The sequence below is a fragment of the Musa acuminata genome, chromosome BXJ3-11 (assembly GCF_036884655.1).
Source record: "Musa acuminata AAA Group cultivar baxijiao chromosome BXJ3-11, Cavendish_Baxijiao_AAA, whole genome shotgun sequence".
Lineage (NCBI taxonomy): Eukaryota > Viridiplantae > Streptophyta > Magnoliopsida > Zingiberales > Musaceae > Musa > Musa acuminata.
Genome location: NC_088359.1, coordinates 5,665,157 through 5,680,795, shown reverse-complemented (window position 1 = coordinate 5,680,795; position 15,639 = coordinate 5,665,157). Strand labels below are relative to the sequence as shown.

General features: G+C 36.8%; 2 protein-coding genes across 5 annotated transcripts; both read right to left on the bottom strand.

Annotated features, from left to right (window-relative positions):
- Positions 1 to 550: 550 nt before the first annotated feature.
- LOC135653309 (uncharacterized) lies at positions 551 to 14,413 on the bottom strand. Of its 4 annotated transcripts, none has more exons than XM_065175152.1 (8): positions 14,119 to 14,413; positions 13,882 to 14,006; positions 11,899 to 12,004; positions 5,558 to 5,737; positions 1,527 to 2,006; positions 1,345 to 1,428; positions 1,163 to 1,256; positions 551 to 824 (listed from the first exon to the last, which is right to left on the bottom strand). In XM_065175152.1, the coding sequence occupies exons 2-7, from the start codon at positions 13,927 to 13,929 to the stop codon at positions 1,177 to 1,179; spliced, it is 978 nt and encodes a 325-aa protein (XP_065031224.1). In that variant the 5' UTR covers positions 13,930 to 14,006; positions 14,119 to 14,413; the 3' UTR covers positions 551 to 824; positions 1,163 to 1,176. The 4 variants fall into 4 exon arrangements, with proteins under 4 accessions (XP_065031224.1, XP_065031223.1, XP_065031222.1 ...); XM_065175151.1 differs by having other exon boundaries at positions 14,182 to 14,413; XM_065175150.1 differs by having other exon boundaries at positions 1,176 to 1,256; positions 13,882 to 14,413.
- Positions 7,271 to 9,928, bottom strand: LOC135652896 (uncharacterized). The gene is made up of 3 exons (XM_065174215.1): positions 8,951 to 9,928; positions 8,047 to 8,856; positions 7,271 to 7,968 (listed from the first exon to the last, which is right to left on the bottom strand). Exons 2-3 carry the CDS (start codon positions 8,687 to 8,689, stop codon positions 7,817 to 7,819), a joined length of 795 nt encoding a protein of 264 aa, XP_065030287.1. The 5' UTR covers positions 8,690 to 8,856; positions 8,951 to 9,928; the 3' UTR covers positions 7,271 to 7,816.
- Positions 14,414 to 15,639: the final 1,226 nt, after the last annotated feature.

Sequence of the window (15,639 nt, the reverse complement as noted above, 5' to 3'; positions counted from 1 at the left end):
AGGAAACAAATAAATAAATAAATCTTGAAGACATAAGCTTAATATTATTTTTCGGATCCTATATAAAAATAATATAATTATTCTAACTCACGTTTTATTTTTTCTTTTGAATTTTTAAAATTTTAGGAACCCTTCTAAATAATTTACAAAATAAATCAAGTTATTATTATTATTATTATTATTATTATTATTATTATTATTATTATTATTATTATTATTATTATTATATTTTACGCTAAAGGCTTCGCTTCTCATTTGGCACCCACAACTGTGACCCGCCCAACTACCTTATTATTATATCTCCTGACACACAGTCCGAGACTTTGGCCACGTTAACATCTATAACAAGCTTTTCACAAGTGATCCCTCAATAATTCTCCTCCAGCGATCCCCTAATATTCCGGCTTGACCAAACTAAACCCCTCAATTCTCCTAAATTATGAATTGTCCACACTAAGCCAAAGCAAAGCTTCTTTTGCTTCAGATTATGAAAATAATGGAATAAGGAGCCAAAATATGGTCGTATCAACAGCGGGCGAAGCCCAGCATCTGAAGCTCGATAACAAAACAGCCCTCGTGATTCTTATTTCTTGTGGTTCTTGCGGTGGCAGCAGACTTACGAATCAAAATGAAACAAATCAGGATCAACACACGAGAACACAGCAGTTTTTTCTGTTTACGTAGAAACATTATTACAGAACGTTAGAATAGCCAGCAAGCATTAGCAACTGTGAAGCACTCGTTAAGTAGACATCGAATGCTCCACTGAAATGTGAAGAATAAAGACCCCGTCAATCCCATATGTACAGATTCCTGCGGTCAACCTACAGCATAATTTGCAGAACGTATAAGAACAAGAATAATGTTTTCTAGTTATTCTACTGTTTTCTCTAATAGAAATGGCATCTGACTCTACAAAACGGATTTGGTCTTCTTAAGCTTGTGCATGAGTTTGATATATATAAATAATTTCCTAAAGAAATTTCTACCTCAGGAAACCAGGAAACAGGAAAATAACAATAAGTTTGACTAAGCATTGTGGAAGATTATACATAACAGGTTAGTGGAAATTTTCTACAAGATGATGATGCTAGTTGTTGTGATTGTTAATTTCTTTGTTTTCTTCTTTGTGGTGGTGTTTCTACACGAGGTAGGAAGTTACCTCGGCAACAGACCTTAGATGTCAAGTGAGTCGCTTCCAAAGTCCTCATAACTGACTCCTTCGGATATGGATTCTAGTTTCCTAATGTCTTCCTCTGAATGGGGGTGAAAAAACAGAAGAAACTCAAGGTGGAAAGATGCACAAAATAAAAGAAACGGGCAAGAGAGATACAGCGAAGTTACCTTTGAATTCCCTCGCCGGAGAGTCTGAGAAGTTATTTGAATCTGGTGGAAGATATGGAGACCTATCATAATTCTCCAATATATCTTTAAACAAAAGAAAACAAAGGTAAGATATTGAATGGATTAAATAGACCATATAAAGGGGAAAAAACTTTTACTTACAAGTCATTTAAAATACATACCAGCACAGTGAGTGAAGTCATCTGTTAAATCTGAAAAACTGAAATTTCGAGTAATCTGACTAAATCCAAGTGAAGATGTATCGATATCCAGTAGAGCATCATTTAGTGGTTGTCCAGTCAACTCCGAGCTACTGAAGGATCCAGCTGAAGCATCTCCGGTTGGTTGGTGTGCTTCCAAGATACTGCTATCATTACTGAATGGAAACTCAGAGTTGTTTGAATAATCATGTTCTGACTTGATTATTGTCCGACTGATCCCAGGAATTCTTCCCATGTTGGAGCTAGGTGCAGATAACATGCTTGTCGAGGCATTCATGCTCCCAGCAAGAATTGAGGAATCATCGCCAAGGTAGTTTCCTCCTTGTCCTGATGGCCTACCATTTAAAAAAGCACAGGAAAAACCTCCATTGCCAAGCATATTATCTAGCCTTGATGATGTGGATGCATGTTGAGGCATATAGCAGGATGGAGCTTGATGCACTGAGAGAATTATAACCAGCAAGATATTCTTAGAGGAACATGTCATAACACAACTAGTTCAAATTTGAAGGATTTAAATCTCGATCCAGTATCAATTACAATAATCAGTACTAGTATACCAGACCGAAATATAATAATAAATAATACCAACAAGATTCAGGTCACATGTACCTCACTGACCAGTATTTAAAATCATGTCAAATTCACCTTTAATGGTAATCAATAAATAACCAAAAGATAAGTCCTGATTAAAACAGAAGAATCACTGGACAAATCAATTCTAGGACACATTCAAAAGTATTAACAATTATGCAGACTAAACCCAACAAAGGGTATAGGGTTGGATTTCAAAAAGTGTGGTATAGTATTTCACATATTGGCCCAATAGTATTGCAGTCAGTTTTATCTTCTTGAATTATGAGTTCCACCTTTGTGATCCCTTCATCAATGCATGCACTCAGTAATATTTATATACAATGATTAAATCTCGGTCCAATATCAGTTTCAGTGATCTATTGGACCGGTTGGGTACTAGCATATTGGGCAGTATGTCAAAACTTACCACCAGGTATCACCCAAAAATAATATTAAAAGGTAGTACCAACCAGCACTGCATCAAATGGCCCCTTATTAATCCTTGGTCAAACTCAATAATACTGAATGGTGCACCATTAAGATCCATTATAAACGAAATGGACATTGTTTTGTATCTTTGTTAGTGTACTCCCCACCAATGGGATGTCGCCACTGTACATTAACAGTATATAGTGTGGACCACACGAGTCCAAAATAAAAAGATGAGCTTATGTATCATTAACCTTCTTGAAATTCACAATGTTGTCAGTCACCATTTGGACTATATAGGCGACTCCAATCTTATCCATCACGGTCTTCATCAGCATACATTGTAAGAGTGATCTAATACATCAACAAATTTGTGGAAGATATTCTTCTATTATAATCAATATGCAAATTTATGGTGCTCACATTAGTAGGGACCGGTTGTCACACGACGATGTCATAGTATAGTCCTACTACTTAAATAACTTGATCCAACTACAGGTTTCCTCATTAAGATATTTTTTTACTAATCTCATATGGAATTCAAAGTCATATCCCAAGAAAATATTTCTAATGGACACCATGAATGGATAATATTCCAAGTTCCATTTGGAGGGAAGCAGTCGAGGATGAACCACTTTTGCAGTTATCTTCCTTTTATCTCTTCTCTTTGGTGTTGTCAATCCTGGTTTATTTTGCTCACATAAGTAAATGTCATAGTTCAAAATCAACAACATTATGTGTTGGCCTCCTACCATGATGGCTAAAGAAATTCCTAATGCCCCAGCTTAGGGTTGCTAGCTCATACAGGCACTTCCAACGAGCTCATGAGCAACACTGCTACTATGTTGCCTCATATTAGCACGTCTGCCTAGACCATGAGCACCACTATCACAAGGATATCATGTAATGGAAGAATGAACTGAAATAACGACATTAACACTGACATTGCCACAAAACACATGGATCCTCGAGGGACCTTCATGCATCTGGTTACATCAAAACATCCACCGCCCAAGTGTTGCTCTAATTGAGTTAGTTCTCCACTGTGATTAATGTGGGATACACAGCTAAAGATGGCAATTGTATAAGCAATAGGGCAGCCATGTCGACTCCATTGATTGCTGCTTCAGCATCGTTATCTCACAACCATTATCAAAACTGATTTAGACACAATTATAAACTATCACTTGAGTAGTGTAAAATACAATTTAGATGTTAATAAATCTGCATGGATCTAAACTGGATCATATGGGTGTATACCAGGTCAGGTCCATGCATTGTAGGCCTGACTGAGGTGGATCTAGGAGAGATCTACATGAATATATTCCTATTTAGGTGGATCTAGGTTGGATCCACATGGATCTAACTTGCATTAAAGTAGATATGCATGAAATGCACATAACTTCAATGTTAACTAAGTGACAATAATAGCTTCACAGTTCAAACAAAAAATTTTAGCCTTAGTGTGAGATCACCGTATGAGTACAGTTTAGAGGGGAACATAACTATGTTGTTAGGTTTCATTTCTTCTCCTAAGCAAGTTTCATTTCATACAAATTTCTTGCTTTTGTCTATCCATTACAGACAGCTACTACCAACTCCAAATTGCTAATTGTTAGATATAATTAAAATTTAAATAATTTCAGATAACAAGAAAAGACAGTGTCAATCAAATAGGAGGAAGCAAAACATCTACAAAGTTCTAGTTCCTGGTTTCTTCTTAACAGTCATCAACTTCGGTTCTATTATCCGAGTCAGTTAGAAACAACTTGTTCACTGCACAAAGATTTAGCAATTATGTGGTCCTCAATAGATGAGGCTTTTGAAAATAAACTCATAATGATGCACACTGGATCAAACCAATGTAATATCAACTAAGGCCTAAAATGACACCATGTAACTAACAGTGGTCTTCTAAGCAAGTTATTCAAAGGCTTCGTAGTATCCCCGGCATAAAACCATCAATGGTGTAGTCAACAATGTCTCAAACTGTGTAATGCACTAACAGATAGAACACATTGACGAGTTCCCACTTAGAGACTAAAACAAAAACCATAAAGCCCAATAAATCCAAGATGAATTGAAGAAGATTCATTCCATATCAGATAATTTGTGAAAGAAAAAAGTCTCCATATTTTTCCATCAACATGTTCACGAATTTCCAGAAACTGAAAGAAGGCGCACCTCAGTTAAGATAAAAACTAATGAACTTTTAACTAACATTTGATATTTGTTTTCTTTTGTATCTAGCAACATCAATGATCTAACATTAAGTATTCAGAAATGTAATCTCCAGATGATAGATCAATGATATTCAATAGCAGCATAGAGCTTTCCCATTATATGAAACAAGGACTGTTGTACCATCCAAAATGGTATGGACAGTACATACCGGTCCGAGCATGGGCCGATACATGGACCACCCGCATTTCAGGCGATCCAGTTAAAATAATAAAAAAAAACAGAAAAGTGGTGGAGCCCTATCCAACTCAGCATTAGAAAAAATAGGGCTTGCGCTCTTTACGCGTACAATGCCACTTCCCCTGTTGCTGCCTCGCCACTGCTTCCCAGGTGAACTACCGCCGCTACTTCTCGTCCTCTTCTTTCTTCTTCCCCCTCCACCGCTTCCTCTTCTTCCTTCTTCCTCCTCTATTCCTCCACCACTCCTTCCTCTTCTCCCTATTTTTCTTCCTCCCCAAAATACCGATACGCACCAGCATACCATATGTTGGCATACTGGTACCGACCGGTACATACTCTAGTCTGATAGATCGCCGAGATGGGTCCGGTACCCAAAACAGCGAACCTTGGTGTGGAAGATAACAGCTTAAAGATATCATGATGTGATTGTAGAGAAATTTAATGGAAGCACTAAAACACAAAGCAATGTACCATATAGAAAGCCATGTGATATAAAGGCAAGCTTCAGGCAACAGTTTACAAAAGCAACAAATAATAATCAAGAAAAAAAATTTAAATAGACATACAAGAAGAATTAGAGCCATTGGGATGGGGTACAGCAGCAACTACAGAAGGACATGCTCTCTGCATCAGCTCAACCTGTTTCTCAAGGAGCTTGTTGAAAATCAATATTTGGTTCTTGAGTATCAGTCTAACATGATATGCTTCAAAAAATTCTCGATTCTCCTCCTCAAGTTTTTGCCAAACTGCGAATCAACAAAAGATGACAATCATTAGAACAGTGGAAAACTAGTTACATTTAATTATAGATAAGACTCTTAGAAACAAATCAACAGGCTTCCTGGAGATAGTTTTGAAAATCTTGTCAATAGCATTACAGGTATGAAAATTTCAGGAGTATTTGCAGTGTCATTCATTAGCATAACTTTCAAACATGGTAAGGGTCACTTCATAAACTAGTTCGTTTCAATTATAAGAATATATGTTAAATCATAAATATATTAGGACATTAGCATCTATGAGTATGAAAAAACATCAAATGTGCTAACATCTAGCAGTGTAAAAAAAAAAAAGATCAAACAAAAGTACCAGTTCCAAGGTCATGAGAATTTATTCCATCAGCTCATGGATAGAAAGAATAGAGATGTACTACTATAGTGCAACATTTTACCATGTTCACCACTTAAGAATCAGCTTGTATTAAGTAAAAAAGAAATCTATAGGACTAGAACTCAGAGAAACTACCATATCAATCTAACTAAGCATATTTCTTTTCCAGACAACCACATTTAATCCCCACACATAGTCATGATTTCCCGTTCAGCATCTGAAATTCAAACTTGTTTGAAAGATTAGTTAGTTTATCCTAACAAAATATCAGCCAGAATGGTTGGCCCAGAGAATGCGAACTGATTCTGAAACACCAGAAGTTAGAGACAAGAAGCATCCTAACAAAATATCAGCCAGATTGGTTGGCCCAGAGAATGCCAACTGATTCTGAAACACCAGAAGTTAGAGACAAGAAAGCAGGTAAGAAAGAATTTGATAAGGTTTCAAAAATATCATGATTGAGCCATCTTCTTATTGAAATTGAGACTCCCTTTGAGAACCTGAGCCTCCCCTTGAGAATTTGAGCAAGTTTGGAAGATAAATTGGGTGAGATTTTATAGGTGACAATTGAGAAGGATTGAGAGAGGGAATGTGAGATAGTGAGAAAGGAAGGGAAAGAGGGTTGAATGCCCATTGATAAGTCTCTTTTGAATCATTGAACTGGGTGGTGGCTTACTGCCCAATTCAGGCCTGTAACAGTAAGAAATAGGACAGTAAGCCTGGTTTCTAACCAGTACCAAGTTGTAACTAACCTACCAGACTGGATCAAACAGTAAGCCCTAGTTCAAGCCCACACCAGCAAATACTGCTTAACATGTACTGGTTTGGGCAAATTTGAATCCATTACAAGGTTAATATAAATATTCTCATCCTACAAGTAATTAGAGTTATTATGTCACTCGTCATGCAAGTTGCAAAGGATAACCTTTATCAAGGCACAGAGGCTCACCTTTGTTATATCCAGTGATTTAAAAAGCGCTAGGCGCCAAAAGGCGCCAAGGTCCAAAAACGCCCGAGGCGCTAGGCGCTCGCCCAGGCGCTCGCCCGAGCGAAGCGAGGCGCTAAAATATAAAAATATATAATATAATTATTTAAAATTTTAAATAAAAATATGCTATTAAATTAAGAAAATCTAAGATACAAAATCACAATGTCACATTAACAAAAAGTTTCAAAATTCAAAACATTAACATTTTACATCAAAGTCATTCATCATAATCAATATTATCGTCATTTTCACACAAATCATCTTCATTGAATTCGTCTTCTTCCTCTTGTTCTTCGATTCCTTCCTCTTCATCAAGATATGTTTCATTCTCTATGTCTTCAACAATAGCAGGAGCCGAGCTTGATGCTTTTGCACTCATTTTTCTCTTTGACATCTGTCTTGTATATGTTTGTAATTCTCCAGCACCTGAAGCTCTTGCCACATCTCCCCACGTCAATCTATCATCTTCAAATACAAGCTCGTCTTCAGCATCTTGCAAGTTAGCACCCATTTCTCCTACTAACCACTCATTTGAATCATCAATATCTTGCAATGAGATTGAATCAAATCTATTTTTCAAATCATGACGAGTCTTCAAAGCTTGATTATACTTTATGTAAACAAGATCGTGCAATCGTTGATGTTCTAACCGATTTCTTCTCTTCGAGTGAATATGTCATGTCATATAATTTAAAAATATATTAATACATATATCTAAATAAATTAATTAATTAAAATAAAAATATTTAGTAATACTTACATGCTCAAAGACACTCCAATTTCGCTCACAACCCGAAGCACTACATGTCAAACTAAGTACTTTGACAGCAAATTTCTGTAAGTTCGGGGTGGAATTTCCAAATAGACTCCACCATTCAGCTGCAAAATTTATGTTATTATTAACAATAACATAGTAACATAATATATATGAAATTAATTATATCAAATTATTAATACCTGGAGAGGTAGTTGTCCTGGATCGAACGGCAATTGGAATTCCAAAAAGACCTTCAGCATTTTTATATAAAGATAATTCATGAATAATCTTATCTTGAACCTCAATGCTGGGAACTAATCTTGCAACACACTGATATAACCCACCCAAAACTTCTGCATCAAATCCAATAGATTTAATCTTATAAAAGAATTCAGGGTTCAAATAATATCCTGCTGCATGTAAGGGACGATGAAGTTGACAATTCCATCTTTCGTCAATGATTGTAAAAATTTTCTCATATTTTTCTTCATTTTCATTAAAAGATCTTTTAATCGTCTCCTTTGCTCTATCCATAGCCTCATAAATATATCCCATTGCAGGCTTATTTTCATTATCCACCAATCGAAGGACTCGAACAAGAGGGCCCATTACCTTTAATATATAAACTACATGATTCCAAAAGGATGGCATTAATATGATATCAGCAGCCCTCTTGCCTTTTGCTTCTTTTGCCCATTTGCTTGTCACCCATTTCTCAGAGGTAAACATATTTCTCAGAGTATGTTTTTGACGATGCACGCTCTGTAATGTCAAGAATGAAGTAGCAAATCGGGTAACACCATGTCTCACTAATTCTTTATTCCCTGTAAATTCTCTCATCATATTCAAAGCCCCAATGTGATTATAAAGAAATCCAACAACAAAAATTGCCCTTTCTAAGGTTTTCTTGATTTCTAAGATCTTTCCAATATCTTCCAATATTAAATCAATACAATGTGCTGCACATGGAGTCCAATACAAGTGTTGTCTTTTTTATTCAAGCAATTTACCTGAGACAAAGGATAACAAAAATGATAAGACTTAAGAGTTTAACACACTTAATTGAAGATAAAATAATTAACAAAATCAAAAGATGAATATTACCAGCTAAAACATAGTTGCTTCCATTGTCGGTTATGGTTTGAACGATATTTTGTTCTCCAATTTCTTCCACGAAGTTGTCAAGTAAATCATATATCTTGTCTCCAGATTTTACAAAAGATGAAGCATCTATTGACTTCACAAACATAGTCCCTAAAGAACAATTAACCATAAAATTAATTATACTCCTGCGCCTCCTGTCAGTCCAAACATCTGACATAATAGAGCAACCATGTGTTGCCCATGATTCTTTATGACCTTTTAGTAAGTCATTTGTATAATTCAACTCTTTTTGCAGCAATGGAACTCGCATCTCATAATAACTTGGAGGTTTTAATCCTGCACCATATCTTCCAATAGCTTCAATCATATCCTTAAAACTGTCTAAACGAGTTGTACTAAGGGGAAGACCAGCCTGATAGAAGAAGCGAGCAATATGCTGAATTGTTCTTCCTCTTATTTCTTTATCACAAGCATCACTTATATTTGTTTGTCTCAATTTTGAGCCTCCTGCTTGCCCTTGTTGTTTCTGGGATCCTTGAAGCATATATAGATCCATCGGTCCTTTTCTACCTTTTTTAGTACTCATAACTTCTTTTCCCTTTTTGTCGTATACTCTTTTTTCACTTGGGTTAATACTCGTAGAATAATCTTCTTCTTCATCTCTGATATGTTCAACATTGTCTTCTGGTAAATTCCCATAAGATTCATTCTTTTGTGTCTTCTTTTCATTCATATAATTCAGCAACTCTTCTTTTACCTCAGGTGGACATTTTTTGCAAGCTGCTGCATTCTTGAAATTTCCTACTAGATGTTGTTTTGCACGAAAAATACCACCTATGGTAGTCTTATCGCAGAATATGCAAGTCACTGCATTAGGATCTTTCGGATCCTTCAAATAATTATACTTCCACGCAGGATCTTTTTTTGATACCATTGGAGACTCTATTGAGTTGCTTTCTGCACTTGCCATTTATGTTGAAACCGAACAATAATTTCAAATAAATAAAAATTAATAACATTAAAATTAAAATAATATATTATTAATCTATTAACAGAAAATTAATCATTTTAAAATTCAAATAAACTTAATATTAAGAGTATACTAAGCCTGATGAAGAAAGGAGGAAGCAGCGGCGAGCGGCAGCAGCAGCGGCGGCGGCAGTAGTGGCGAGCGGCGGCAGCAGCGGCGGCAACAGCAGCGGCGGCAGCAGCGGCGAGCGGCGGCAGCAGCAGCGGCGAGCGGCAGCAGCAGCAGCAGTGGCGAGCGGCGGCAGCGGCAGCGGGAAAGGGAAAGGGAGAGGAAGGCGCGAGCAGCGGGAAGGCTCGCGGGAGGGCTCACAGGAGGCGAGAGGGCTCGCGGGAGGCGCGAGCAGCGGAAGGGCTCGCAGGAGGCGCGAGCAGCGAGAGGGCTCGCGGGAGGCACGAGCAGCGGGAAGGCTCGCGGGAGGCGCGAGCAGCGACACCGGCGAGCAGCGGGAGCAGCGGGAGCAGCGGGAGCAGCGGCAGCGAGCGACGAGATCGCAATCGGGATCGAGATCGAGAGCGGCAGCGGCAGCAGGTTAGTGTTGGGTTAGGGTTAGGGTTAGGGTTGGGGTTATATCGGTTTAGTTGGTTCGATTGAACCAACTAATAACCGAACCAGGACCGAACCAGACCTAAAATTCTGGTTCGATCGCCTTGGTTTAACCAGGCGCTTGCCCGAAGCGCCCAGCGCCTGGGCTCGGGCGAGCGCCCAGGCGGCGCCTGTTTGAAGCGCGCCGCCTGGGACATTAGCGAGGCGCTCGGGCCTCGCCTCGCCTCGCCCGAGCGCCTAGGCGAGCGCCCGAGCGCCTTTTGCAATCACTGGTTATATATTTACACACATCCACATCATCAAAGGCCAAAATACATAACAACAAAAGAACCTTGTCTTATGATGTTCTGGACCTTCTGATCACCTAGGTGACGAGGCCTAGTTTATGACTAGCAAAAACAAATACTCTAAGAGAATGGAAGAATCTAGAAATAACTCAAAATTGTCAAAATATATAGAATGCAGCTTGCTTAAACAAAATAGTTTTCTCAATTCTTAGTATTTTGAACTCCAAAGATACTTGAATTGAGGAAAGAGTCTTCATAACACAGCCCAATTTTGACCTGAAGTTTAGGTTAATATTAGGGTAATTAAATGGTATATTATATCGATACAATTGAGTTGTAATCTATCTTAGGGTAATCAAATGGTATATTATATCGATACAATTGAGTTGTAATCTATCTTATTCTGGCAGTTTAGTTTCAGTGACAAAACTGTCTCACAGAAATAGTGGTAGGGCTGATTCTCCACAGAGTCCTCATTGGTGGGAACCTCATAAACCAAGCTATCCCTTTTAATTGTATGTAGCCTCCAAAAGCACCACGCATCCTATTTAACTTTATTTTAAAAAAATCTTGTGCATGAGGCTCCCACCAATGCAGGATTTGAGAAGGGTCAATGTCTCCTATTATCTCAATTTTATGTACCTTAAAAATATCACTGACTTCACATATTCTCTCTTACAAACACAAACACCCTATATATACATTTAGTTCAAAGATCCCTTATTTTGCCCTTATCACCAGATGTGTAATTAGGTTAAGTTAAATTGAAATATGTGACAGCTGATATTAAAATACTTACAAAATGACCAAAACACACCAAACAGTGGTAAACGTTCAGCATCTTGTAAATCACTCAAATAATTTTGATGGTATACTTGCATATTCAACATGGGGAGAACTAGTGCTATCATGACTAAGTATATTTCTCTAAAAGCCACATGAAAAACATCTAAATCAGAAAATAATGACTTAGTACAAACTGCAAAGTACATTGCTCCAAAAGCCACATGAAAACATCTCAATGATTTAGTGCAAAATCATGGAGATGATAAATCTCATTTGACTAAGATGATTTACTATGAAATTACCAAGTTGAGTGAAACTAGGCTCTATCTTTGCCTGGAATGACAAAGTGTCGATAACTTCTCTCTGGTTCATATACAACTGCAGACACCGTTCAATAAGATTCTGAACCTGAAATTAAAGAAAATCATTGGACAGATCATTATCGTCCAATATCAGAAAATAATTCTAAGCTAAATAAAATCAGCAAAAATAAGCAAGAGATATGTTTCTATATCATCTTATAATTAATTTTGGTGCTTCTGATAATAAGTAGTTGTATAAAGTTACCTTACAAACAGAAATGCAGACTTAAACTTAAACTTAAACAACCAATAAGGTAAACAGAATTACAAGACAGTAAACAGTCATGCACTTGTCAATAAAGTTTCAAATCTTAGAATCCAGAAAAAATCAATAGAAGTCACATATAGCATTGAAGCATAAAAGTTCATTCAGAATCTCACATTGGTGGCAGCTTGAATGTACTTTTAGTTTCCTACAAGATTTTCAAATATACCAATACGAAGAAGTGCATTAATTCACGTGGCATTAGGAGAGACGGAGCATGACATTGGACGTTCTGTCAAAATGGTACGAAATGTTGTTTCATGCGGACAATCACAGCGCGTGAAGCATGAAAACAGTTAAGAAAGCCTCATGACACATGTAGCATAACATAGCACATGAAACACTGAGGTTCTTCTTAGGGCCCATGTGGCTCAAGAATATATATAAAGAAAAAGATATTCCAAACAGGGCAATTATATTTATCCTATTCTTGATTGGATTCAAAATATATTTTAAAAAAAGAACAGTTACCTTATTATCTCTAACAGGATAAGCAACAGTCCAAATGATGGGAAAAGCTAATTCTATTGGTTTGGTAGAGCAGGCTATTTTATTATACACATTTATTATACCAAACAAGAATGTCTATAAAACTAGTCAGAATAAATACTATAAAAAAAAAGGTTGTTTGGGAAGTTATTGCAGGATAAATCCTTTCTGCCACTTATTATCCAACCAAATGACTCCTTAACTCTTGTAAATATTCAATTCTTTCATACATCAACAAGTACAAAGTTTTAATGCACAAAAAACAAAGCTTTAGGTGAAAACACCTTAATAAGTAGTGTGACAAAAGAATGTGTAGCATAGAACAAGGGAGTGCTCTATCTGTTGCAATACCAACACACACCTATGCCAGCGAAGCTACAACATACAAATCAAGACTCATGGTCCACTCATTTGCTTTTTACAATCTTCATAGTTGTATGCCTTTAGAAGACATGACAATGTTGAACCATCAAAACAAAAGTACTGCCCGCGATAGTCCTAACGCCTCATATCCAACATTTTACAAATTCTTAAAGGAATCAAATCACTATCTGATAACAACAAATGCGTGTTTCTTAGACAGCCTATGCTACTACTAAAGAAACAACATATCTGATAACAGCAAAAACGTGTTTCTTAGACAGCCTATGCTACTACTAAAGAAACAAGAGCTACGTAGTTTTGCTCCAAATGTCAAGTGGTATTAATTTTAGCTTGCTGCTACGATATGATAAACCTAAGTAATTAAAAGCTCCTTTATTCCACTGAAACCAAAATATATCAGACGCATAAAGATATTAAAACCAAAATGTTATCTATAAATTTGACGATACCCTAATGGAACTGAAGCACATAAACTGATTTTGTCCTAGATTTCATAAAAGTTCATAAATCAGAAAAAAAAATAAAAATTCAAAGCACGTTATGTCAAGCACTATATCAACTACAATCAGATATCTTTTAATTAAAGAAACATCATAATTAAACAATTATTGGAGTACAAACCTAAATCTATTCTTCGAGTTAAGTAATTCTTAAAAGAATAATATCAACCCGTCAACAGATATATGCAAACAAATAGATGTATCTAAAATTACATGACCAAAAGCCACGTATAAACCAGGACCAAAGATGCAAATGGCTAAGATATTGAATAAAAGCTTCCTTACTAGCTGTATGTCCTGTCGGGAGACCTTCCTGACTTCTCCACTAGACATATCTCCCTTCTCTATTCCCACAAATCCAAAGAACCTTACTGCTTCGGGCTACTTCGATAAGCGCACGATCGCAGTCTCTGGTGACCGATCATCACAAAAAACACAAGCAAAACTGATGAATACATCAACCCTAGTCGATCATAAGACGAAGAAACAACAACCGACAGAAAAGGAAACGCATCAAATCACAAATTCAAGAAGAAATAGATCGAGCATCGTCCACGGGGTGTGATCCACGAGGGATCGCGTTACGTTTTGGCGACAGAGTGGAGTTCTGGGTGAGAGATCAGCGAATTCGTCGTTTCTGATCCGTGGCGACTGCTTACGGGTACGAATTGGGGATGGGTAGGATGAGGGAGGAACGGAACGGCGGCAGGAAGGGAAAGAAGGGACGAAGGTGTCGAGTTGTGCGGCCACCCGAGAGGGACGAAGAGGAAGACGAGGGTTCGCGTCGAGCTACGTCGCCCAAGATGAGGACTTGTTATGATCCAACGGCATGTGACGGCAGTGCTTTCGTACCAAAATAATCATTTTCCGGTCCTTTGGGAATTAACCCCTTTCGTTTACCTGCCTTCTTATTGGAGATGGTGAGGAAGCCCTCCTCTCACATGTGGTCCCCGCGGTGACAATTAGTAATCTCTTTAGTTTATAGCCAAAATATTACTTTGATGAATTGTCTATGAGATTTATTTATAAGAAAACTAAGATTTAAAACTTTATCCGATTATTATTTGAAAAATAATTATTCCTTACAAAAATAAAAAAAAAAATTTATGAGATTCAAATAAATAGGTCTTAGATTCGAGTTTATCTAATATAATAGAACACGTATAAAGAAATAAATATTAAAAAATTTATGCGAGATAACAATTAAAATAAGTCTATAATTGATAGGTCTAATCTCATAAAATGTGAGTTTATATAATCTCATAAAAGTTTTGATAGGTCTTAGAATGGAGTTTCTCTAATATAACAAAACACATATAAAAAAATAAATATTAGAAAATTTATGTGAGATAACAATTAAAATAAGGGCTAATAATAGTCATATGTTACTGGGAATTAAAAAAAAATCAAACTTACACATATATTGAGTTTAGATTACAACTAAATGTTGTCTTACTCTATTATTTCGTTAAGAAAAATCTTACTTCTTAATGCAATATTTTTGGGCCATCACAAAAGCATAAATATTGCATTTTCGAATAATTATGACAACTAACTACTTGGTATTTCTGTTCTGTTTACAATTTATATTGTGAAAAGCACAAATACCATCTTCAGGCATGCCAATAATATTTCAAAGACAAATATACATTTTGGAGTTGTGTGTTGAATGATTTAGGCTTGGAACAAGAATATCCATTTTGAAGCAAGACCTTGTACACAACATCAATGGAGAACCCATTGCATGTGCAGGGTCTTAAGAGGATCACTGCAACAGACTTTTGTGACTCACAGTCCTGAATCTCCTGATCAACTAGGTGCAAAGATACAATCATAATATCACACTCAAATACAATTATAATCATAGTAGATATTAGTGAAGGACACCAGCATCTGGAGATCATTATCAGGCCTTACAAATTTGATATGGCAAGCATAGATCAAATGGAGCAGAGCTTTGTTTTAAAAAGCCTGAATTGGGCTGCCATGATTTGGGAGGCGATATTTTGCAGCCTGTCACTCTGATTTATTTTCATCACCACA